Source organism: Channa argus, chromosome 3, assembly GCF_033026475.1.
Source record: "Channa argus isolate prfri chromosome 3, Channa argus male v1.0, whole genome shotgun sequence".
NCBI classification, from domain to species: domain Eukaryota; kingdom Metazoa; phylum Chordata; class Actinopteri; order Anabantiformes; family Channidae; genus Channa; species Channa argus.
The window spans coordinates 12,776,791-12,802,425 of record NC_090199.1 but is presented as its reverse complement, the minus strand read 5'-3'; the positions used below and the strand labels follow the sequence as shown (position 1 = coordinate 12,802,425).

At 38.0% G+C, this 25,635-nt stretch overlaps 3 protein-coding genes across 7 annotated transcripts; 2 read left to right on the top strand and 1 right to left on the bottom strand.

Moving 5' to 3' along the window:
* Nucleotides 1-64: 64 nt before the first annotated feature.
* On the top strand, nt 65-6,323 carry toporsa (topoisomerase I binding, arginine/serine-rich a). 2 transcript variants are annotated; one of them, XM_067496814.1, is made up of 2 exons: nt 65-958; nt 3,240-6,323. In XM_067496814.1, exon 2 carries the CDS (start codon nt 3,243-3,245, stop codon nt 5,634-5,636), a length of 2,394 nt encoding a protein of 797 aa, XP_067352915.1. In that variant the 5' UTR covers nt 65-958; nt 3,240-3,242; the 3' UTR covers nt 5,637-6,323. The 2 variants fall into 2 exon arrangements, with proteins under 2 accessions (XP_067352915.1, XP_067352914.1); XM_067496813.1 differs by having other exon boundaries at nt 65-965.
* Nucleotides 6,324-7,417: 1,094 nt separating this feature from the next.
* mtap (methylthioadenosine phosphorylase) lies at nt 7,418-20,494 on the top strand. 4 transcript variants are annotated; one of them, XM_067496818.1, is made up of 8 exons: nt 7,418-7,559; nt 8,664-8,750; nt 8,877-8,935; nt 9,146-9,313; nt 13,542-13,644; nt 15,001-15,252; nt 18,717-18,839; nt 19,563-20,494. In XM_067496818.1, the coding sequence occupies exons 1-8, from the start codon at nt 7,557-7,559 to the stop codon at nt 19,599-19,601; spliced, it is 834 nt and encodes a 277-aa protein (XP_067352919.1). In that variant the 5' UTR covers nt 7,418-7,556; the 3' UTR covers nt 19,602-20,494. The 4 variants fall into 4 exon arrangements, with proteins under 4 accessions (XP_067352919.1, XP_067352920.1, XP_067352916.1 ...); XM_067496815.1 differs by lacking the exon at nt 7,418-7,559 and adding an exon at nt 7,617-7,779; XM_067496817.1 differs by lacking the exon at nt 7,418-7,559 and adding an exon at nt 7,620-7,779 and having other exon boundaries at nt 15,001-15,240.
* Nucleotides 20,495-20,915: 421 nt separating this feature from the next.
* On the bottom strand, nt 20,916-24,503 carry cdkn2a/b (cyclin-dependent kinase inhibitor 2A/B (p15, inhibits CDK4)). Its single transcript, XM_067496821.1, has 2 exons — nt 23,666-24,503; nt 20,916-22,431 (listed from the first exon to the last, which is right to left on the bottom strand). The coding sequence occupies exons 1-2, from the start codon at nt 23,786-23,788 to the stop codon at nt 22,180-22,182; spliced, it is 375 nt and encodes a 124-aa protein (XP_067352922.1). The 5' UTR covers nt 23,789-24,503; the 3' UTR covers nt 20,916-22,179.
* Between the last annotated feature and the right edge of the window lie 1,132 nt (nt 24,504-25,635).

Sequence of the window (25,635 nt, the reverse complement as noted above, 5' to 3'; positions counted from 1 at the left end):
ACAGTAATTATCCGAAAAACACTGTAACACTGTACTCAAACTTGATAGTCAAGTAAATGTGCAATGATTGGCTAAAATAATTCTCCACAAAAAGCACCACTTCTTGTATTTTACCCAAATTGAAGCACTAAGCTCATTATCTAAATCAGCTACATTATCTACAATTTTAACATTTCAATTTCCTAGTTTGCTGCTGGACCACATCAGTTTAAGGTAAAAAGTATTTTTAAATTCAGTCTCAGAGTTTCAGTTTGCGGTAAACAAATTAGCAGTTCTGCTGCTTACAGTTTGAAACATAAATCAAGGTTCAGATGTAAATTGAGATAAAACCATTGATACACATAGATGAGACCATGAAAAGACCATCAGTTTGCGGTAAGTGAGACAGAGTTGGGTAGGTTTTAAAATTCTCTGTTTTAAATTTTAGATTTAAACCAAACTTTACATAGTAACCAGTGAAGTTGTCCTGGATTGCCAGGAAACAATAAAACACGCTGTTTGATAAATTTTGACTTCATTTTGATAAGACTCGTAGGAAGTTTCAGACATGCTTTGGCTTCCTATAAAACTGGACAGAACGTTTTCAAAGCCTGTACAATGTGTATACTACGTGGTACAACAATAAAACAACGAAAACACGGACCGGAAAAGTGTTTCTTACAGTTTACAGTAACGTCTAGTGTAGAACATACGAGCACAAATAGAAAGGGGTTGGAAAATTTTTTTCGAACAATATTTAGGTTGTGATTTCAGCTGTATCACATGCTTTTATTCTGAAAGGCTTCTAGATTTAAAAAAAATGTTGGTGGGCTGAGATATGACGGAAGTCTCAGAAAGCCAGGCTGTTGGTGTTGTAAACAGTTACTCGGGAATGAGAGGTAACGTAATGTAGAAACGAACGGGTATCTACACGAGGGAGAGGGTTAATCCCTTGTCAACGGCATTCGTGTTTGAGGAAGTCAGTGGCAAGTATCAACTTAAACAACTTTTGTCAAATGTCTGTAGAAGTTAGGGGTAATGTTTGAGGTCCTAGCCTGCTAAGCTAGCTACGTAGCACCTTAGCCTCCTTGGCTAGCATGCCTACTTTAGCTAACCAAGTTAACCTCCTCGTAAAGCAGACTCTGCATTTGCAATCACTGGTAATGTTAGGGTGTTTCTCCCAAAAACGTTTATGTAAACACTGGGATTGGTAATATCGTGTCTAGCGTTAAATCCCACATATTTTAAACAGTTTAACCCAACTATCATTAGTTTTTTCCCGACAGGCAGCGCTTTTGAGGCTCCTGGCACAGCCCGCTAAATTACGCTAACGATAGCAGACCAAATAGCACTGCTACTAGTTCACTGCGTTAAGTGGCAAGTCTGTCATATTCAACGCGTAACGTTGGCTGGGACAAGTGTGGCAAGACGATGTAAAGGTTATTAGACCTAGTGTTGGACCGTTTCTATTTCTATTTACTGTGAATGCATTCACTGGATGTTATCCTCATCTTTATCTACCGTGAATGCCGTAGTGATAATAGAATCTTTATTATTATCATTATTATTAGAATTCTTCTGATTTCCTTGTTCTGTACATTTTCGGCACTTAACTACTTCAGCCTACTTTCACCTACAAACACCGTTCAAACTCCAAAACGTTCAGCTTATTGAGGAAATGTGCTCTTCCATTCAGCTTTTTAATATCTTTTATACCCTTTTAAATATTTAGCTATTTTCAGCAACTTGTTCTCTGTCAAGTGTATGGAGAGAATCTAAAGCTCGTCTCAGCTTTGTCCACTTTCAGCTTTAACTGGTCAGGCATACTTTAGCCTAGAGAGACCACTCAAACTTTAAGCAAATCACAAGACTTTTAGCAATCAGCCTTGTATTATGCGTTTTAATGTCCTCACGGTTTTTGAATAATCACAGTCTTAGTTTGAGGTACTTTTTGGTGAATTTTCAGCTTCTCCATTAGTGTGTATTGCAGAATGTTGGACCAGCTAGAGTGGGTGACATCACACGCATTCTAACTTCTCAGCTTAAACTTTTGTAAACTTTTTGTTCACTTTTTCTTCTTTGTTTTAGTCAACTTTCATCTTTCCTCAAAAGATTATACATTAAAATGTAGGTATTATTGTGTTCTTTATGGAAGTGTAACTCATAGTGACAGGAGTTGTGACAGGTTCTTTCAGTATTTGTCCAGAAGCAGAGAGAGTGTCGTCTGAAACTCCCATTAGACCCCATTATAATGGTGGTCCAAAAATTCTCCTCATGTAATATTCACAGTAGATATTATTATTATTATTATTATTATTATTATCTAGTAATGATATTATTCTTTCACCGTATGGTATTCTAATCTTTATTATGATTATTATTATGGCTTTGTCTTCCATATGTATTTGGTGCCTACCTAAATTGGCAAACTTTTAGCTAGAAACAGCTTTCAAATTTTAAAATGTTCAGCTTATAAAGGCCATTATTGATTATATATGGCTGTTCAATATCTTTGATGACGTGATCAGTGACATCACATAATTGCCTTTGGAGTTTTTGAGGTCAACTGACTTTCACATTTGCCTAACCAGTATATGAGGAAGTGACATTTCATTTCAGCTTTTTCAGCAAAAGCTAAACTTTTAGCTAATTTTCAGCTATTTTTGCAAAAGCAGTTGCTTGGAAAATAATTTCAGTGCTGATGTGTTCACAGAGCATTTTCTTCTTGGCTATCCTTTTTATAGTTATGTTTTATTGACTTTAATAACATTAGCTACTACAAAACAAAGGTGCTTTGGGCGTTAAGTACACTCAACTACATGTTGCTACTCTGTATATGAGTGTATTTTCATTATTGCTGACACATGGGGACTAATTTTATAGCGAAATAAATATGTATAATACAGTTGAGTGTGTTCTGTGAAAAAGACATTGGTGGAAATCATATTTTTTATTGCTTTTTTACATTGTTATACACAAGTTATTTCATTGTTGTTTCATAATGATGACCGTTATTAAGAATACCAGAATTAGAAATGAGTATGTGTCAATAAGATAAGTAATCTTTTTGCTAAAACATAGTTCATCAATACCTTGTAGACAAAACTTTTACATTATACAGAAAAATATATTTTAAGTCAGAGTAATTGTATTATACAGCCTTTTATCTAAATTATGTTGGGTTTTATTTGGTTTTAGAATCCTTTCTGGTAATTGATTCTTTTCAATTGGTTTTAATCTTCTTTAACTTGTGATTTTAGATCATGTCAGCAATCAAGATTGCTCTGGAGCAAAGACAGAAGAGGGGCAACAGGAAATCCTCTGAAACAATGTCTGCAGAGGTGTCACCAGACTCCAAGTGTCCCATCTGTTTGGACATATTTAACAACATTTCCTACCTTGACCACTGCTTGCACAAGTTCTGTTTCCGCTGCATTCATGAGTGGTCCAAAAACAAAGCTGAGTGCCCTCTATGTAAACAGCCATTTAATTCAATTTATCATAGTATAAAATCAGAAAGAGACTATAAGAAGTATGACCTGCAGCCATTGGAGAATGGCTCCTTTGGGATGTTTGGTGGAGTACGGTTTAGATACCGCACAACTCTTACTGGAGTCCATCGACAGATCCAGGGAAGGACCTCTCTACCTCCAGACAATGGGGTAATGTTTGAAGCCTCAACAAACCCTCCGCAACAGCGGCAGGACCGGTACATCCGACGCATGATGATGAGATTGGCAGCTAAAAGGAGAGCTGCAAGTGAAGGCACGGCAGTGAACAGTGTAAGAGAGCAGGAAATAATAAACTTTAGGAGGGAACTGTACAGACAAGGGGTGAGGGTTCGGACTGTTCGGGATGGTGGCCGCTCCCGAGACACCTCAGCTGAGTTCTACCGAAGAAATCCAGCCTGCTTACATAGACTGATTCCCTGGCTAAAAAGGGAACTGACAGTGCTATATGGGGCCCATGGCTCTTTGGTTAACATAGTTCAGCACATAATCATGTCAAGCATAACACGCTATGACATGGAGGATGGCGCTATTAGAGAAGAACTTAGGCCGTTCCTTCAGGGGCGTACTGAGCACTTTCTACATGAGTTCATCAGCTTTGCAAAGTCCCCTTTCAGTGTGGAAGCCTATGACCAGCATGCTGTCTACGACTGCCCAGCCCCCTCCTCAAATGAAGACGGCAGTTCTGACTCATCTGTAATAGCTATTTCAGAGGATGAGGAACGTTTAGTAGAGCCTCCAGGAGAGCCCACATCTAGTCTGAGGCATTCAGTGTGGGATGATGAGACCCCTGGGCCATCGTATTCTACGACAGTCGATCAAAACAGGGCAGAGCACCTGTCAGTCTTAAACTCAGACTCAGATAGCAATATAGAGGATGAGACCCTAGAATTTGGGGCTTCTCCTTATAATCAAACAGACGTAACTCGGTGTGAAGTAAACAATGAAGATTGTTTGTCTCCTGGCAGTGATGACTGTGTTATTATAGGCTTTGTTAAGCCAACAGCAGAGAGGACACCTGAGCTGGTTCAGCTCTCCTCTGACTCGGATGAGTCTGCCAATGAAGACAGCAAAAAAGTACCTCTATTACCTCAGCACATCTTCTTCCCCAGTGTCAGTCCTCCGGCTTCACAGAATAGTGAACCAAGCGGTGCTGGTCAGTCAGAAAATGTGGACACGGACAACTATCAGTTGCATTCAAAAGAAGGATGTAGATCTCCAACATCTAGTAGATATAAGACTTCCAGGAAGTCGAAAAATGAGAGAGATACGCAGAGGCACTGGTCAAAAGACAAAGACCATAGGAGAAGGAGGAGGTCAAGAAGTCGAAATCGCAGGCACTGTAGCAGGAGTCCAGTGATCTCTCACAGCAGTGCCAGCAATATATCCAAAGAAAGAGGTTATTTTTCCTCCAGAAACAAATACTTGTATTCGCAATGTGACAGAAAGTATAATTGGAGGGACAGTGATCAAAGCTATCATTCATACAGCCATTACAGCCAAAAGAGAAATGACAGTCGGATGAATTATACAGAGAGGCGGTCCTACTATTACTCTAGTTGCAAGTACTCAGATAGGCTTTCATACTCTCGCTCCAGGAGCCGCAGCAGAGACCCTCAAAGAAAGGACAGGAGGCATTCTCGATCTAAGACTTGTTCCAGCAGTCGCTCCCCTTCAGCCAAAAGAAAATCTCATCAAGACAAGCCTGGTGGAAAGAGGAAATACAAAACAAGACATTTGGAGGAACCATTAAAAAAAAGTCTCTCGAGCTCATATGCTGAAGAAGACTCTTCCAAGTTATGTACAAAACGGAAGAAAAAGAGCAAAGACAAGCATCGCAAAAAATCCAAAGAGCAGTCAAGAAAAAATAGCAGGAGCCTCAGCGTGGAACTTGTCAATGAGGAAAACTCAAATGAAATGAGCAAACGCCACCACAAGAAAAAGAATAAACACAAGAAGAAAAGCAAAAGGCACAAGACTAAAGAGCACCCAGAGAAGCAGTCACCCACTATCATAACTATTGACAGTGACAGTGATTTTTATGCTGATGACGGGGTTCCCCGGGAATGCAGCGCTAACAAGAATAATGCCACTGGCAAATCCACAGATGACCCAGCAAACCCCACCCCTCCAGACTCTGTGGTGTAGTTATATGGAAGTTCGGATGTTTGCTAGAAATGTATTAACCCTTAGCTGACAGTTCTAGCCAGCAGTATTTTAGATCAAAATAATGTTCACAAAAAGTTTTAAGGCCACCAGACCTGGGACATGATGAACACACACATCCCTACACACCACAAGTTTTTTTTATAGTTAAAGCTCATTGGACACTAGAAAATGTGACATACATAGATACTGGTCTTGAAGTGGAGAGTGGTTATCACTGGATAAAGGACCATTTTAAACCTTTTACCAGCTAGAATTTGACTGTAAATCAACACCTAAAATAATAATTATTTTTATTAAATTATTTTACATGCACGGTGCCACTTCATAAGACAGGATTGAATAATGCTTCAGATTTGCACATCTGTTTTAAGTGTCAAATCTTTAATGACGCATTTTATTTCTAAACTGCTCTCAGGGATAATATTAATTACAGTAATTATGTTTGTTATGTCAGCTAAATTCTTGAAACAAAAAACCTAGCTGCTGCCCATGGGGGTGTAGATATCATTCACAGATGGTGTTTGGAGTTCAGAATGGGGTTTTTGTATTGAATCTTATTTAAAAATAAGTTGTAAATAGCAGCTATTTGTGGTATTTTGTTAAATTGATTGTCTTTTATGCTCATCCTTGTCAAAGTTAATAAAAAATGAATGTCTTTAGGGTTTGGGTTGTTAGTCATTGTTGGATTTTTAAAAATAAATAAATTTGTCAAGGGGGACGCAAACATTTAAACCGATAATTTTTTTTATAAATTTACTATAAAGTTTTATCTACTATCTATTGTCCTAGCTAAATGTGTTTTATGTCCGGACTATACCCATGTTTATGAAGGTTTTATGTTATTTTAGCAGCACAAACACCATACAGTTTTCAAAGAATTTCAAAACAATGTTCTTGTACTTTAATCTGATCTTCTGATCAATTCAAACTTTATTGGCCCACTATGCTAACACTTACAAGGTATTTGCTTCTGGTAGCTCCTAAGGAAATGTTAAGAAAGTAAACAAATACAGACAATATAACAATGTCAATAACAGACAAAAATAAGAGCTGTGGAATAACCTGAAGAAGGCAAACCCAGGTGCATTATGTCTGGCTGTTCCAATACAATTCCTTGCATACTTAAAATGTTGGCGAGTGTCATGTGTGGGGATGTAGTGGTTGAGTATTAGTATGTTCAGTTTTTAGAGTATAGCAGTAAGTGTGAGGTCAGTTGTTACTGAGTGTTATAGTGTGAACATTGGACCCAATCGGACAGGATAAAAGACGGAGGACTTATCTGGGCCTGCGGACTTCCTGGTTTTCTGCGTGTGGACGAATCAACTCACCGACTCCTTGCATATTTTGAAGGGGGGGTGGTGGGATGTAGACAGTCTGCGTGTCTGGGGGGGAAGTTGTGCATTATAATAAAAGGACGTGAGTGCAACGAGAACCTGGGAACAAGAGTATTCTGCAAAATGTTGCGTGTGTTACTCTTAACACTAAAATTACACGAATGGTGCAGACTTATTTTGGGAATTGTGTTACCACGCCACTCAAAATGCACACACGGAAAAGTGTTGGGCTGTCGATAACTGATAACTTATAAATAAATTAAGACCCACATACTAGTGTGTCGTGCAACATCTTGTAAAACGTATAAGCACACTTCTCTTTCTATCGTGACTCTGTGCGTTGGCTCGCGTAGCAGCTGAATGAACGCATTCTTGTAAGTTTTTATTTAGTTATTTGTCCTTTCGGCTTATCCTGTGAGTCATGCTGATTTGGCACACATTTTAGGCCGTTTTCTACCACTGCGCGGCCGGGAATGGGGATGAGCTAGCTGTTCGGGGTTCAGTGTCTTTCCCAGAGACACTTCGACCTGTGATCGTGAGGAGCGGGTTACAAACCTGCGACCCTATGGTCGGTAGGCCACTACTGTAGTGTGCATTAATGATTTGCTTTTATTTTGAAAACAAACGAAATTACGCAGGAAGAGGCTCGTTAGCTAAAATCCGTTACGGGCGGATGTTGTTAACGGCATTATTAGTTAGAAATTGTCTTTCTTTCCCCATAACTTTCTCAAGTCTTCACATAAATAGGCAAGAACACAATCGTCATGGCCTCCGCTGTGCCAATTAAGGTAATAACCTAAAATTAATGTCGCATGAGAAGACGCTCTCACTGGCGGAACATTGTGTGTTTGCAACCGCTGACAGACATCATTGAAAAATTAGGGTTAAAAAAATGGTAGATATGCATTTAACGTTAGTAAGAAGTTCCATATGGGAATGTAGCAGTTAGCATTGCGTTAGCAAAGCTATTTTTCGTGTCTGCATTTCTAAATTAATGGCCATTGCAACGTGACGAGCTAACGCTTTCATGCTAACTGCAGGGTATCTTCGTGGTAACAGCTAAAGGTGGATGATCTCAGGTGCAGCGTCTGTGGCACGTGTTATAGCCACTGCACGGTGCCAGCTGTCTGCCTGGTAAACGTCGTTTGAAGAAGTGTGCAGTCCATTAACTTGAAGTGTTTTCAGCAAAATGGATCTAGCTGAAATTGAAAGTAACCCGAGTCATTGTTACACAGGCACATTTTTGCCAGTTTGAAATACAATGTCTCTGATAGGTACCACCTAGCTAAAACTCATGCAGTCTTAAATACAAGAGTTCAGTTTCCGATCAAACTTGTAGAGATGTGCTTATTTAAACTCCTGATTATTACAGTAACCGGTGTTTTTAGGATTTTGCCCTTCCAGTATATGTCAGTATAACACAAATCAACATCACCACACCTACATCCACCAAAAAGAGCATTTTATTGAATTTGAGAGACGATTAACGGGCAATTATTTTAATGACTAATTATTATTTACGTTTTTATTAAAAGAAATGTCAACAATTTGCTGTTTCCACTTTATGAGATATAAGGATTTCAAGGTTCTTAGTTATTACCTTGTTTTGGTCAGATGTGATTTTGATGGAACTGTCTATTGATGACTTTACATTTTTTTTTTTTTTTTGTAGATTGGAATAATTGGTGGTTCAGGCCTTGATGATCCAGATATCTTGGAGGGACGGACTGAGCGTTATGTTGACACACCATATGGAAAGGTAAGTTGTATCTTCTGAATTTGTGATCCACAAATGTTTCTTATTCAGAAAGGGTAGTATATGCAATATTTCTACCTTTTTTTCTTGCAGTGGAAAATTAATATATATTTTGCTCTTCTTGAACAGCCATCAGATGCTCTAATATTGGGGAAGATAAAAAACGTTGAGTGTGTGCTCCTTGCAAGGTAGGAAAGGGTGTTTTTAGCAAAGTTTGAAATGTGAATCTATGAAAATGTGTTCTTTTAGCACCATCTAGTGGAAAAGCATGCATGTGTAATGTGATATAAAATCTGCATAAAATCTACCATCTGCAATTCTTTTAAAAGTCTTATTTTTTTTAATAGTTTGTTTTAGGTCTAGGTGTGCATGTCCATGTTTTGTCTCCCAATAATTAGGCATGGAAGACAACACACTATAATGCCATCGAATGTGAACTACCAGGCCAACATTTGGGCGCTGAGAAATGAGGGCTGTACACATTTACTGGTCACCACAGCCTGTGGTTCACTCCGAGAGGAGATTCAGCCAGGAGATATTGTCATCATAGATCAATTCATTGACAGGTGGGTGGAATATAACCAGAACAGGAGTTCCAGATACGATCCTAACAGGATAGAGAAGTTTGGCAGGAAAGTGTGATTCTCAGATCATTTAATCTGTTTTCTTGTTATACTTTTCAGAATGAAATAAGAGAAATTATTTTCAACATGTTATAATTTGACTCACATTTTATACTTATTACATGGCGGAACATAAAAGGTGGTTCTTTTGCTAGATCAGGTAAAACACAAGAGTTAGATCAACATTTAATCCTAATTAGTTTTAAGTGATTGTACTAATGGTATATTCAATATTAGAGCAGCTGTCTCCATAGATTGGGCCAAAAATGGTTGTGATGGTAATGGAGGAATTCCTATGTAAAGTGAAATTAGGTACAAGAAAACAAACAGTTGCATTTTTGTATGAGACCAAGGTTGCTTCTCTTTATGGATACTGGCCGCATGAGCTTAATTTTTCTGTTTGTGTTTCAATCCAGGCACCCCCATGCAATCTGTGCTGTTCAGCATAGTGTGGTAAATGTAGGATCGTGAGCAATTTTGGTGAATTATTTGCTGAGCAGTTGCTTTCATACTGTTAAAAATCCGTGACTCATATGACTGACATTCTTTTCAAGCTGCTTTGGGCTTTGTAACACTGCGATTGAAAAGTGTGTTCATGCCTTGAGGTGCATAACCTACAGAACCTTTGTGTGTGTTATTGCTGAGATAAACTGATCTTCTGAGCACAAATTGTATTTGTGCAAGAGAAAAAACACACTTTATGGATGTTATATGGCTTAAATTGTGTAAAGTAAGATTAGCTTTGCTAGCTACTTGAATTTTTTGTCTTTAACTCCTTTGTCTGTGGAGGGTTTTTGGTTGTTATCCTGTAATGATTGTACTGGAGGTCTCCCCTAACAATATACGTATTTTCCCACACATCTCACAGGATTTATGTTGCTGACATATTTGATGTCAGAAGATCTGTTCATCTCTGCTAGATGTTTTGTTGTGCTCTCAAGTATCACTATTTGCTCAGTTTTAATGAGAATTAAAAATGTTACTTTTAATCTGTAGACATGGCTTAACCAAAATAATGCACGACCTTTGCTACAAAGATATTTCTGTAAACAGTCTGTAAACTTCCTGTCTCATGTTTCATTCACCATATCGCTTTGAGTTGTAAGAATATCTGCATTCTTTCCTCATTCATCTAATTTAGTAATTTTAATCATTAAGAAATTTGCCCATTATGGCATTTTTTTGGTCTGATTAGTTAAAGTGGCTATAAATAATATGTTCACTAGACAATTTTGACAAAGATTGCTCCTCCTGTGTTACTGACTGAATTTGCAGCTCATTTACAGCTGCTGATCACAGCATGCAACACACTAGGTATTTTCTCTGTGGTTTAGATTAGCGGGTGATCTCGGCATACACACATTTACTGGTTAACCTGAGAATATGTTTTTTCTTTTGCACAAAAAAGCATATTTAACGCCTGACCTCAAGACACACACCAGTACATTTTTCCTTGTAGTAATTAAGGAGCAAGAGTTGGCTGTAAATTTGCAAACACTAACTCAATATATAAGATGGGACCCTAGTTACCATTGAATTGATATATAACTGGTTAGTAATTTCGGTGTGTTCCTCTGGACACAACTTTATCCAAATATTTGCAGCTTTGCTTGGCCTATTCATGCCCTTCACCAGCATGGACAACTACCAGTATCAAGCACACAGAGGATCGGTTTAACAGAAATGAGGAAGTTGCTTGTTGGGACTTGCTCAGACATGTCCTACAACATGTGACTGCTCGTCTCTGAAGGCTTCGTGGCATTTAATTGATGCTAGTATTAGGTCATAATCTCTGTTTATGTCTTTTCTCTGACTACTCAAAAAAAAAAAAAAAAAAAAGCACGTCTGCTATCTGTTTGTCGGAAGTGATGGCTTTGAGTTTTTAAATTTTCAGACACCCACAGGCCTTAAAAGGCGTTTTGCAGTGAGGTTCCAAATCCTCCTAGCATGACCCTTGATTCAGATTCTCCTGGTTTCATTTTCACTTAACTTTTTCTAATGGTGGATGTTGACATTAATAAAAGTGCTCATGGTGAAAAAGTAGCATGTCAACATTTACATTTAGTTAATATGTATTAATTAAAAACATAAGCAGTATATTATTACACCTCCAGATAAATGAAAGTAGCTAGTATTAACTATTTTGTCATTTAATTTACAAACACCTTTCATGACATAAATGCAAGAAGTACCTTTCTACAAATCATATTATTGTATCTAGTAATTTGAATCATGCCATTTAGATCTAGTGAAATAGATCTGTTGGAAACAGAGAATTTGCAGCATATCCAACATGTATAGTTGTCCAATCCTTTTTGCTTTAAATAAATAATTTAAATGTTTGACAGTTATAAGCTGTGCAATAAGCCTTTATCTGCAATAGTGGTCCTGATGTTTTGTTGCTAATAAAATGCCAGCCCAGCAAACTTTGTACTTCCATTTATCCCACACACTCCTGTTCATTTTTTTCAGCAGGGCAGTGCTGTAGTTAGGATAAAATATTTAAGTATTTACTTAAGTCTTAACGATAGGGTTGGGCATCATTTTAAGATTACTCACGCCAGACGTGCATATTTTAGATGTCTGAAATAATTTCTTGTTATGGCTTGTTAATCCCTAAGAAAATAGACGTAAACCAAAGTTTAGCATGAAACCTTACTTCTGAGAAATCTTTTACTTACTCTATTACATATTCATGTATGATATACCTTAATGTAACTGAACAGTAGGTACAAAATAACTGGGGGTTAGAGTGAAGCTCAGAATTGCTGATGTTTTCAGGTCATTGGGCTAAGTGAGCCAGTCTTTTGTGTACTGTTCTCTTGAGCTCTGTTCTTAAAGAGCTGGAAGTAGGAGACAGGCTGGTGATGTGACTGAGACCCAACTGACTCAGCTAGAAACAAGAGGACAGTTGTTCTCTATTAATGCCCTCTGAGAACTTTATAAAATACGGATGCATTCTGGGATCTACTAGTAATCATCTGCAAGCGAGCTTATTTAAACATTGTCAGTGCCAACATTCACACTATGTAAATAGTTATTAACATATAAGCAAACATCAGCTTTCTCAAGGCTCTCATCTCTTTCAACAACACCTATGAACACCTAGCTACAGCCTGCAAGTCTTGCATAGTCTTTGAATGTGACTTCAGTTTTTCTTAATATTTATTTTGCAGGCACACCTGTTTAAGTGAGCTTCGAGGTCTGACACTATTAACAAGTTCATAAAGGATTTAGATAGCAGTGTCCCATCTTTAGTCAACGCTGTTACTGGTGACATTGATAGTGTATCTATGTTTAGTTATTTTTTGTTTTTATTTATACTGACACAGACATTTTTAGGGGAATAGTTTAGTTCAAATTATTGTTAGTCTTAGGTTGTAGCTATAGGTTGTGAACATCAGTTAGACTGACACTGAAAACTCATAAAAACCTACAGGTTTTCTGATTTAGGAGTTTATCAAACATTTGTAACTGCTAAAGTTGAACAGTAAACAGAGGTTGGCTCACTAAAGGGACTTGCATTACATAAACAAATCAGTACTGAGTCATGTTGGAGAAATAAGTTTGCCTCTAATGTATTTCCTTTAGGGACACCTGCGCTCCTAAGAATAAATATAGTTCTGGTCTGTCTCAATTTTACTAATATTTTGTCTCGCTGGCCACTGCAGGAGTTCATAATGGCTTTCTTTTTTGCCTTTTGTACCTTTAGAAACATTTCAGCTGGTTCAGAAAACATGTAGTTCATCACTAAAATGGTGGCTGATTTTAGAAACTTTGACATGATTTACTTTTCAACTTGGCATATTAGTATTAGTATTGTTACATTTCCTGGAATTGTTCCTTCAGCTCATTCTTTGCTAAAACTCTGTCCCCGTAGTACTTGTTCACTATCTTTCTTTTTCTGATGTGTTTTCAGTTTACAATTTTCATTGTTTATACATTTTCTTCTTATTTTTTTATTTTTTTTTGGTGCTCTACTGGACAAAATTACATTAAATGTATATGTTCAAATGAATTGTCTGATATTTAGTTTGGGATTTGCCAAACAAATCCAGCTAAGTTATTACTTTATATGGATTGAACTGATTTACGGTAACTAAACCCTAAACTGTTTCTTTAAATTCAATAGATTGCTTTGAGTGTTTTGTTCTTTGCTTCTTTATGCCAGGACTACCAAGAGAGCTCAGACACTGTATGATGGGCAACCCACAAGTCCTCTAGGTGTGTCTCACATCCCCATGGCTGAGCCATTCTGCAACAGAACCAGAGAGGTGAGTTTTTGAATTCCTCTTCACGTTTCATACACTGCACTTCCTGTTCTTCTTGAGCTTTTGTACAATTATTCACACTAAAATATACTATGTGTAAAGCTCTTAATGAACTAATTGAGTTCTGATGAAAAATTTGTACTAAATGTAAAGTAAATATTATGTTGAAGGAAAAATTCTTACTTTTACCCTTTTTTGCCCCTGTCAAAATAAGGGCCACAAAGCCACTTTCTGCCGAAATACAGACCCACAACTTAGTGGGTTTGTGTGACACTGTAGTGTCGCTGAACGCACACTAGCACACCTGCAGATTTTGATAGAAGCAGATGCTACATTTGTGGTTCACTCAAATGAGTTTAAGGTAGCCACAGATACATTTTATTGTGTGGCGGAACTAGTGGATTGTGTTGCTGCCTGTCTTGGCCAGAACACTCTTGGAAAAAGAGATTTTTAATCTTGTTTTTCCTGGTAAAATAAAGGTTAAGTCAAAATTATCTACTACTATAAAAATACAAAACATGTATTTAATTATCAATATGCAGAGAATTCTTTACATCCACAATATATGTTGGTGTAGCTTGCATAACTACATGAACCCATATTGCACAATACAACTCTGTACATTTTTTGTCATTACCTTACTCTGCTGATTTGCACTGAATAGAATAATTTTATAGTGAGGACGGATGATCGTCTGATGTCTACTTTGTTAATTCCATGCGATCTACCCACACTACCTTTGGGATCAACCATTAGATCGCGATCAACGTATTGGGCACCCCTGTGCTACATTGTCTCAGGGGCATCTTTGCACAGCCTGCACCTGGAGTCTAGTTGATCTAGTACTTGCATGCAGGATTAGTGCCTCTGTGCTGTCTTTCAGTCCACCTTTATCCAGGCACTGGTAGGATTTTTTTATCTGTCTGCTGGTGGTAACACAGGTTGTGCACAGGTTTGTTTTTTTTTTTTTTTCATGATGGTTCCTATTCTTTCTTCTCTTGCTCCTCTGGTTTCGGCTGCCTGAGGTACTCACTAAACATGAAGTATTCACCAAGCACGTCATCACTTTGGGCCATCTTCCTGATGCTTTCATTGATCTTTGTTTCATCCTGGATATCGTCTCTGACCCTCTCTACTCCTCTGCATCCTTCCTTCCGCGTAGTGTACAGTCTCAGGATGCTGAATTTAGGTTAAAATCCTTTGGGTATTGTATTGGAGCTTCCTTGTCTCGATGTCAATGGCCTCAATCAACCGTGTGGGGGTGGGGGTGGGTGTGGGGGTTGGTTGGGTGGGTGGAAACTGAAGCATTTCCTTTATTGGATTAATTGAAGTAGAGACTATATGTTAATCTTGCTGCAGGTTTTGGTGGAGGTGGCACGGAGTTTGGGCATCAAGTGCCATGTCCGAGGGACCATGCTGACCATTGAGGGACCCCGCTTTTCCTCGCGGGCAGAGAGCCTGATGTTCCGCCAGTGGGGCGCTGATGTCATCAATATGACTACTGTGCCAGAGGTGGTTCTCGCCAAGGAGGCTGGTTTGTGCTATGCCAGCATTGCCATGGCAACGGACTACGACTGTTGGAAGGAACATGAGGAGGCGGTGAGTGGCAAGGTGGTCATACTAGCTGTTTTGATCACTTTGATGTAGTGTCCTTGTTGTTTTTGTGAGTAAGTGTTGGCCAGGGGTGATATATCTTGGGGCCCTTTATGTGATTTTACATCCTTCATTTTTGTTTCATTGATGTTTGTTTCATTGTTTAACAACCACTATTGTATCACGCATTTTGTCAATGCAACATTACTCAGTTAAATATTGTTGGGTTTGAGATTGTGTACGGTCGCTTTGTTCCACACATCTGAATCACTGCACAAACAGATTTTTATTAAAAAATGTAAGGGGTCTGTTTTTTTTTGTTTTTGTTTTTGTTTTCTCAAAACAAACTAAATTAATTTTGCAGATGGTTTATTCAATGCAAAGTAAGGGACAGACAAACGCACAAAGGACCAACTTGGGGGTTTAGTGTTTTGCCCGAGGACTGAACTGCTGACCCTGTGGTCGATTGAACAACTTACCTGACTTCTTGAGCCACAGCTGCAATAATAATTATTTTGTTTTAATCAATTATTCCTTAGTCTTGGAGATTTCTCAAACAGTACTTGTGACAAATGGACCTTGATAACTGGAGACCACTAATTCTTAATAATGCTCCTCCTTGTTAGTTTGTGATCAGTACAAATCTATTCGTTTTAGAAATCGTTACTTAATGTCTACCCAAACAACATGTAACTGGGGGGAAAACATTTTGTTTAAAAAGGAAACCTCGTTAATTAGTTATAGTTCTCTGACATAGTGCTTTGAACTTTCCATTGTTTTTTTTAGTTGTTTTTTTTTTATGTATAACCAAATTAGTAAAATAAAATAGACATGTTTTTAAAATCTGTTATTGTATGCAGTGCTAGGTTTTTCACAGCTTTTTGCAATTTGAACTCCATAAGTAGACTATAGAGAATGTGTGGTTTCTTATGGCTTCCGAGTGACCTACTGTTAGACACTGGTTAATGCAGCGGATAGTGTGTGTGTGTGTTTGTGTTTTGGCTTATCTGTCACTGAACCACCCCAACTCACAACTCCACTTCCGAGTTCCTCCAGCTGACCTCTTCCCCCTCCTGTTGCAGAGTGCTCGCCACATCCTTCCGCTCAGCCTAATACTACCTCCTGCCACCCCCCCTACCCCCACCCCACCACCACCGCCCCCAGTCAGCTTGCTTGCCAGCCTCCGGTGGAAGCCCTGCCAGAGGAGGTTGACTCACACTGAGTCATGAGCTTTATGGTTTTCATCCTCACAAACATGAACCAAGTGGTTGAGTAATACACAAAAACAAAGCACTCAAGGGAAGAGTTAATGAGGGTTACAGGAGGTTAAACTTGAGACAGAAGTAATATTGTAACTCACTGTGTCTGCTTGAGTAAGTATATAATTTATTTCTCAGATATTGTTACTTTTTGACATGCAAACAGAATTTTATCTTTACCCTATAGCTGCAGCATCAGTGTGTCTGGAGGTGAATACACCAGATAAATAATCCTGCCTAAATGAAAGGGCTGTCTTGTTTGCAGTAGTGTTTTTACAGTCCTGTGAATAAAGTGGTGTTTCACAATGTCAGACATTACAGATGGAAGAGCTTAGAATTTCATAAACTTTCAACTAGAGTGCACAGCTGACTACTAGCAAAACAATGTACTACTCTTTGAATCTGCACTGACAGTACATGAATTGTTGCATAAATTTAACACTCCCTTCTGTGGCTTACAATTTAGGAATTTAATGACACTTTATTTGAGATTTACAATGAGAACCTAATAATTTTTGGTTGTTAAGCATGTTAAGATGGGCATGTATATTTTGTTCTTGTTATCGCATTCAAAGTCCAAAATCAAGAATTTATCTTTTTTTTTTTTTTTTTCCCGTTTTCGGTCTGTGCGTTCACTTCCACTGTTTAGTTTATTCCTGTCTTTTTAATAGTGTACAATGTTTATCATTAGGTGACATGTTCCAGCACAATGATGATCGGCACTGCGTTAAATGCTCATTAAAGTTACATTGTGCAACTTAAGCTATAGCAATAATAAAATAGACATGGAATCAGTTCTTTCTGCTTTATTCAGCGTTGTCTACCTGCTCTGATGCAGCTTGGCTTCACTTTACACTCGCTTTCTTTAGTCCATCGTCATAATGAAATAAAAATTAAAAAAAGATCAAATGCTTTGTGACCAAACAGTTCTAGGGACTTGACCCACAAGAACTCTCCATCAGAGGTGTTTTTGATTCTTTTCTTTTTTTTTAATCTTCATGCTAGCTGACATTTGGTATGGATTTAAGTATTTGTATAATGATTTGTGGTGAGTCTGCATATTTTATTAACAAAATGCTTGTCAACTTTGCCTTGAGGCAGAAGAAAGGAACTCATCATATTTAAACTCTGATAGCAGCTTGCAACACTTAGCATGCTATGAACCCAGGCCAGCAGTAAATTAAAATTATTGTTAAACTGGGTTTGAGTCTCAAACACAGTTCACTGCTGTCTGCCCATTTCCTCCCTGTGACAAAGAAACAAATTCGGTGGTACTGATGTCAGCACCATGGTGTCAGCCAACGCAGTGGAACTCACTGTGTTGAGATCTGCTTCATAGTTACAGTATGCTTGGATAAATTGACCAGATCTTCTAAAGATAAATGGGGAATTTCCACGAGGCAAAAAATCTATTAAAACTGTTCTTCTCCAAAAACAATCTATCTTGCTAATAGCTACAGTGTCCACATGTTTTGAGGAATTTTTTTTTCCTCCTTTTTTAATTTTAACTATATCACCAAGCAATTTTCAAAATGTAATTTCATCACAACAATTCATTTTTGTTGTGAAAAACAGACAGGCTCAGCAATTTAGAAAATATTGCGGACTCACAGCTTTTTATCTTGTTGGAATTTGTTTTAACAATGCAGATGACCACCAATTTTGTTTTAAAATTAAGAGGGAAAATTGTGTGCCTGGTTCAGATCTACCTTTTGGCTGCAGCCTTTCTCTATGTACTTGTGTGGGTTTTCAAAGACATGCATGTTAGGTCAATTATTGACTCCAAATTTCCCATAGGTGTGAGTGTGAATGTTTATCTTTTTGTATTTGCCCCGAGGGAGACTGGTCTCGTTTCCACATCTCTTCTCCAGCACCCAGCTACCCACAACAATAACCGCAGTTAAAGATGACAGATGGGCGAATGAATGGAACTGTTTAGAATATGAAATTGCATGTGACTGAACTCAGTGCAGCAGTCCTGATATCACAGCATGGTAACTTCATGTCATGTATTGCTGCAAGAAATGTCAATTGAGAGTTTTTTCAAGTGTTATTCACAGTGCATTCTGTTACAAAAAAAAAAAAAAACAAATAAGGAAGGATACATGTCAAAACACATTTTTAGGGGAAATACAAAGTGACTGAAAGAAGGAAGTGAAATTTGCATTACTTCTTATCAGTTGGCTTTTTTTTTTTTTTTTTTTTTTTTTGCCCTCCTTTCAGGTCTGTGTTGACAATGTGATGAAGACAATGAAGGAGAATGCTAACAAAGCCAGCAGTATCCTGCTAACTGCAATACCGCAGATAAGTCAGATGGACTGGGCTCAGACAATGAAGACTTTGAAAGTAAGTTGTCACTTTTATGATTTATTTCCATTCAGGAAGTCTTTAGAGAACCCAGGAGGGAGGATCTGTTTATTTTGTTGCTGGTTAATCATCTAATCCTGTCTTCTGTTTCTGCATTTCCCCTGACTTTGTTTCACAAATGTAATCAAACCACCTGGAGCGTGACCACTTTCATAACACTACCTGATTATTAGTGATTGTTACTAGAAGGAGGCAATGAAAGTTAGGCCCAACTGTGAGGTTCACCATTAATGCACCATGATAGATGGAGTAATGCAAATTTCGGTCTTACTTTAATGCACGAGGAAAGAAACTTTTCATGCAAAACAATTAACATATATTCATTACTATAGGCTTAAGGGTCTGATACAAAATGACCATGATTTTTATTTATTTTGTTACTACACTGGATACATTCTTTACACCAATTTGCAACAATATTTTCGAACACACTTGTGGTACTAATGGTTTTAGGGTAATAAGTAGTTACATTCTTATCAAAACACATGTTTGTCACAAAAGCTTACACTTTGGGACTCCCAAATATTTTACTGTATTGGAAATTTTGACCACACGTACATTTTTAATTTTCTCACTCTCCCACCCCTTCAACCATAGCAGCACTTAACTTGCCTTAGTAAATGGTTGTTAAATTAAAAATAACTTTCACATAGTCTTTGTATCTGGTAGATATTAAAAACTGTTTTATTTCTTCTTTTACAGTCAGTGGCACAGTCGTCAATAATGATACCCAAACACTAAGGGTGCATTAAAAAATAAAAAGAAATATAAAAAATGATGCAGAAAAGGATATGGATCCCTGACACTACCTGCACCAACTCCAACCCAGACAACAGACTGACCTCACTCTGCTTGTGGATTTTTCATCAGTGAAACACGAGAAAGTGCCTCACAAATGATGCATGTCTTAAACGGAAATCTTTTCAGTGACTCAAAACAGACAGGAAAATCATCTATCCGTTAGGTTTTCAGCTGTTTTTATTTTTAATTTTTATTATTATTAACTGGAACAAGTACAAAACATCAAATTTCTAAATTTGTTGCCTGTAAACCATTGATGTTTTTTGTAGCTTTAATGTTGAATGCAGTACAAAATGCTAGACTCAAAAGCAAATGGTTAGTTGAGGAAAAAAAATGATATCCCTTTGATTCTGGACTAATGTGATATCTTGGTGTACAGAACTCATTCCATATTGTGAAAGCTTGCATATCCATAGAAAAGTTTACTTAGAAATGTAAGCTTGTCTTAATACTTTGAATATTCAATCTTATGGGGCACACATTTTATATTTTGTGGAATAGGTTACTGTTGATTTACTCTTCATAACTAGAGTTTTTTTATATATGAAATCCAACAGTTTTTCATGTATAATTTACATTGTGCATGCAAACTTTCTAGCTTCCATTAAATAACTTAGCTTACTTAGCTTCCCCCCCCAAAAAAAGTTTAGTAACCGCATTTTGACACTGTCACCAAACCTAAAATGTTTTCCATAGTGTAATTTGTCATCTAATGAAATTAGCATACTTGTATGAGTGCTGGGCCTTCTGTTACCACTTATGGTAGAGCATGTTTGTCGTTTCCTTTTTCTTGTCTGCACTTGAACACCAATATACTGCACAGTGTCTAAAAACGGTTGGTCTCCTTGTATTTCCTCTGTGTTGCCTTGTCTCATTGTGAACATGTTGCGCAACATAAATTAGATCAATAAGGGCTTTAGATTTTAGATTTTAGTTAAAAAAAACCTAATAGTATTGTAATTTGGACTGATCATTTAAGCAGTTAAGATTCAGTATTAGTTTTCACTCTTGAGCCTGTATAAAATAATAGTGCGTTTATAATGTCCTGAATGGACACTGTGAATTTCTGCTCTTAATATTTAATAGGAAATACATTATTCGATTGACTTTTTTTATTATGGAAACTTAGTTCATTAATATATACATTAATGTTGTGACAAACAGGTTGCCATATTAAAGTACCAGGCCTACACGCAGGACTCACGACAGACAAAAAGTGTTATGTTTGTGGTTAAAGCGGGATTTTCTGAGTGTGGCAAGGCTTAAAGTAAACCCCGCTAATGTTTAACCAAAAAAAAAAAAAAAAAAAGTTCAATAATAAATTCCGTTTATGGTGGTATTTTTTTTTCCCCACTGTTGGTTCTATCTTATTACAAATCTACTACTGAAACTTTACATGATCAATAGCGATTCATCTGATGGGTAAACGTAAGATGATTTCATTCATATAGAAAAGTACATTATACAGACAATTTTACCCACGAAAGTGGTTGCTTATTGTACCGGAAAAGTCAGTTTAACTCAGCCAAATAACTATTATGTTGACTTGCATATAAACACGTTTTAGTTGCGTGAGACTAAAAAAATCACTATAGTTGTTTTCAGTTTAACTTAAAAAATAAAAATAAATAATGCATCAGTCGGGTAACCTGAAGCCAAAACGATCATAAAGCTGTAATCGCGTAGCCTATTCTCCATGCAGTTTTATAGAAAACATTTGCTGTATCGGATCTAAATGGACACAAAAACATGTCTATCAAAGCAAATCAGAGGAGAAATCATCTGATTTAAAAACGTAAAAATGATGGTCCTGAGGTTGCGGATATCGCTAGATTACAAATTCTCTGGCACCAAACTGCAATTCATCCCTGAAACATAACTGTTTTACTTCTCATCTACCTTCAAAAAGTTAAAACAAATTTTAATAAGTGCCATTGTATTATTAAAGTGCATAATAGCCGATGTGTGGATATGGTTTGTACAAAAAGAGGGAACGGGACTCTGAACCTTGCAGCACAGGATAGGATAAAGGATGAAGCTTACAGAATAGTTTCTGACGCTCTAATTCTAAGATGCCTTTTCAATGGCTGCTGTGTTGTGGGGATAAATTTGACAAGAAATGTTGTAAAAGCATATTAATATCATTAAGTGAATGTAAAAAAAAAAAGATACTGGTACCAACAGAAGCAGTACACTATACAAATGTGACTGAGCATATCGGAATATTTTCAATGAACAACAGAAGATCCGCAACAAAACGTCATGTAAACCTTTGCACTTGTAATAACCGTTCTTTAAATAATTATGTTGTGTTACTTGTCGCATCAGCAAGCCTATGGGTTTCGATTTCGTTAGATATAAAATAATGATGCCTATAGAGCAAAAAGCAGACAAATAAATAAAACCCGTTTTAGCAGGACAGTCAATTCATAATCGAAAGGCCTCTTCGGGCCCCATTTCTCAGAGCCCCGAGTATCCGCTCAGCAAGCAGCGGGAAATAAAAAAAAGTCTAAATATTTTACAGAGCCTCAAGGAAAGCAACCACGTCTCCATGGCCGTTCTCTCTGGCCAAATCGATAGGCCGACAGTTTTTGTTGTCCCTGCCCTGCGGATCCGCCTTATATTCAACCAACATCCGCACAGTTTCCAGAAAGCCCGACCTTGCTGCGTCGTGCAGAGGCGTGGTCCCGGTGCTTCTGTCCGCAACGTTGGGCTGCGCTCCGTGCTCCAGCAACACCCGGGCCACCGGCGCGCTCCCCATCATCATCACCTTCATAAGAATATCACCGTCAGTTACAATCTACTTTATTCATTAGCCTGAAAACAGACAATACGACAGATCAATTTGCCTTGCTAATACAAACATTAACAACCAGTGTGTTTTTAAAATAAATTTCACTGAAATTTAGAATTATCTTTACTCTATTTTATCCACATTTCATTGAGTATGTTAAAAGGACTTCACCTTTCAGCACCCAGTGGACTGACGCTCCAGATAAACTACTTAGTGAAGCACAGAAGGAGGGGAAATATGGCCCCACATTAATTACAAATTATTTTATCCTACGAAATATTTTGAAGGTGAAAGAGGAGAGGGGAAGAGGCGACACGCCACATTTGACGCACAAAGCAGTGCCAGGCAAGAATGAAATCCAACATCACATATGGGTTATAGGTCTATTATGACTTGTTCAACAGGCTCCTTAGCTATTTAGTTTCGTTTTCTTTAATCTTAAGGAGTGAGCTAATTATTTTTCATTAAACTGAGGAAATGAGAGTAGTGTTTTTCCTCACCACAGCTCAAGCTTGGTCACTTCAAGTTCATGTTCGTTTACAGATGCGTCTGCTCCCCGTCCGCAGACAAAAGCAGTAAAACACTAAAAATTTTTAAGTGTACATTATTTGTTTATGAAGATGTAGGCTATAGACAATAGGCTACTGAGTGTCACAAGAAGCTTTTGTAATATCATCTTTGCTCACAATGGACTATTTTAGAGATAAACAACAAGGTAAGTCACGCGATTAGGCTGTATTTATTTATGTGGACTGAGGAGTGAGTTATGAGGAACTGGAGACATTATTGTGACAAAAAAAATGTGCTGGTTTCAAACCTTACGGTTGTTCCAAAGGTTTTCCAACACAGTGTTTAAATGCAGCCTGTTATTTTAGCCTGATTTAAAATAATGTAGTGCTCCATGGAAACTAAAGGCCTAATTTAGGTTCATTTATCTTGTTGAGGAATTGTTTCCCACACGGAAAAGCTGGATAGTGTTTTTTATGTTTTTCTTAACGAAAATAAAGAGAAGTTTGATGCTCCACATTATGCGTCAATACTTTTTCAATATAGAAAAAACAAATCACCTAATTAAAAAAAAAAACAAATCCTATCGACAATACTCTTTGCCATCTGAATAGATTTGATCTTGACGTTAACTCTGAGTTTTAAACACATATATGATCGATACCAGGTTTCGGCCGAACAAGGCGCATGTGGTGACACTGACCTGTAGAGCTGTGCGTCCGAAACAGTTCACCCCGTTAACTTGAGCTCCCTCCCGCAGGAGCCTCTCCACGCTTGCCGTGTTTCCCTTCGCTGCAGCTGTCGTCAACTCATCCACGAGAGTCATGGTTAAGTCCAGAGGTCTGCAGCGATAATCTCGGTGACAGGTAGACCGGAGACTGATGCGTACTTAAGGAAAAGGAACAGCTCGAAAACACGGCGGACAGCACGTGTTGAACAACTGCGAATCGGTGCCGATGTGTGGCGCCTGATCTTCAACCGTCCCGGGCTGGTCAGTTCGTCCGGGCCGCCCGCTGTGTGGGTCGGATAACCGGTCCCTGCATCGCCAGTCCAGCTGTCGCTCGGTGTGTGTCTGGGCTTGCCTGTTTGAATGGGTGACGTCACTGTCTGTGCTGCAGTGTTGCGTTCGTGCGCATGCGCTGCATGGGTGACAGGAGACGGCAAAACCAGAAGCAGCAACACTGCGTTGATAATCAGTGATCTCTGAGCTGCGATGTTTTGAGGTATCCAACAGTGTGTGTGGTCGGCACAAGCAACACAAACGCTCAGGCCAGTTCAAAAGAAGCAGCTACATTTTTAAAAAACCGCTCAAACAACATCTCTCTGAAAAGTTTGAACGAAACCAAAACACCATTTACATGAAGTGAGGATTATGGCTCTATTAGACTGGGTTAGTCTTAGGTGTGTCCCATAAACTCCCAGTGTAGCGTAGAAAGTGATAAATAGATAATTACTATTTAATTGCCTAATTTTTAAAAAAATGGGCCACTTTGCATGTGTCTTTTTGCACTTTAATTAGGTCTATATTTTTATGTTTAAACCCTCACATTTTGTGTATTAATATTTAAATGAAGAACATTTACTTGTTGCCAGGTATTGTTATATTAATAAAAGTTATGTATTTACATCTGTGGTGGCTGCACAGTTAATAGAAACTGCAACTAATTTGTAGCCTCAAAGTTCATTTTAGATTCTGCACACAGCAGGTGATTAAACAATCTCAGCTATAGATCATTTCATAGCAGCTCATGAGCTCTTATAATATCATACCACGTAATCAACAGATGCATTTGCCTATATTTTTTCCCCATAACCTTTAATCCATTATTAACAGAAAGTCCTTAAAGTTGATTCATTAAAACAAGTGAAATAGAGTAGGCCTATCTACAGTTCCATTAAAACTTAACGTACTTCATTAACAGATAAAGATTATCTGATTAAAAGCCCCAGAACGACTACTAAGTGCACCTTGTTTTACCAACTGTAACTGGTTTGCCTGTAAAGTCGATGAAGTGTGACACCTGCACTATAAGGAGTTCAGTAGACCTATTAATTATTTACTGTCAGTGCCAAATGACAGGATAGTATTTCAGCAGAGATGGTATAGTAAATTGTAGGTTCACAAGGTGATAAGACTGCACACAAGCATGTCCTTAAGATCTGCCATGCCGTGGATTCATTTGCTGGAGGACCCAAGGGTAAAATTGAACTGCAGTGTTTCCATTACAGCGTGTTTAGGCAGTAAATAGTGCGGAATTACAATAAACCAAAACCACAAGAGGTCGATTGTGGCTTTTTCTTCCTGGATTTGTGACGTTCATTTGGCAATCCAGATTGCCCTTAAATATCTGAAATATACAAAACAGTGCACTATGTTGAGAGAAAATTACACATAGCAGCTGTTTCAGGTCATCTGTGACAAACAGGAACAAACAGGCCTAAAATTGGGTCAGTTTTTGCTGAGCACACTAAAATAGGTTTTAACCGGGGCCTGTTTATGACAGCTGATTTGTACGAAGAAGGTAGTGGACAAATTCATCGTGCTAAAAGAGAGCTCTGACAAACATGGATAGAATGCCTGTCTGTCTCGCCCATGGAAGAAACAACAGCTATTGTGTTGAAAACAATGGCAATCATACATGGAGTGTTAATGTCCGGGAAGACTCGGAGCCA

Excerpts from the sequence above, each read along its gene's own strand:
- toporsa (XM_067496814.1), top strand. The coding sequence starts at position 3,243 with ATGTCAGCAATCAAGATTGCTCTGGAGCAAAGACAGAAGAGGGGCAAC.
- mtap (XM_067496815.1), top strand. The coding sequence starts at position 7,756 with ATGGCCTCCGCTGTGCCAATTAAG. Across the intron at positions 8,751-8,876 it reads TTGACACACCATATGGAAAG|CCATCAGATGCTCTAATATT; the intron begins GTAAGTTGTATC and ends CTTCTTGAACAG. Across the intron at positions 15,253-18,716 it reads AGGAGGCGGTGAGTGGCAAG|GTCTGTGTTGACAATGTGAT; the intron begins GTGGTCATACTA and ends CCCTCCTTTCAG.
- cdkn2a/b (XM_067496821.1), bottom strand. The coding sequence starts at position 23,788 with ATGACTCTCGTGGATGAGTTGACGACAGCTGCAGCGAAGGGAAACACG. Across the intron at positions 22,432-23,665 it reads TCGGACGCACAGCTCTACAG|GTGATGATGATGGGGAGCGC; the intron begins GTCAGTGTCACC and ends ATTCTTATGAAG.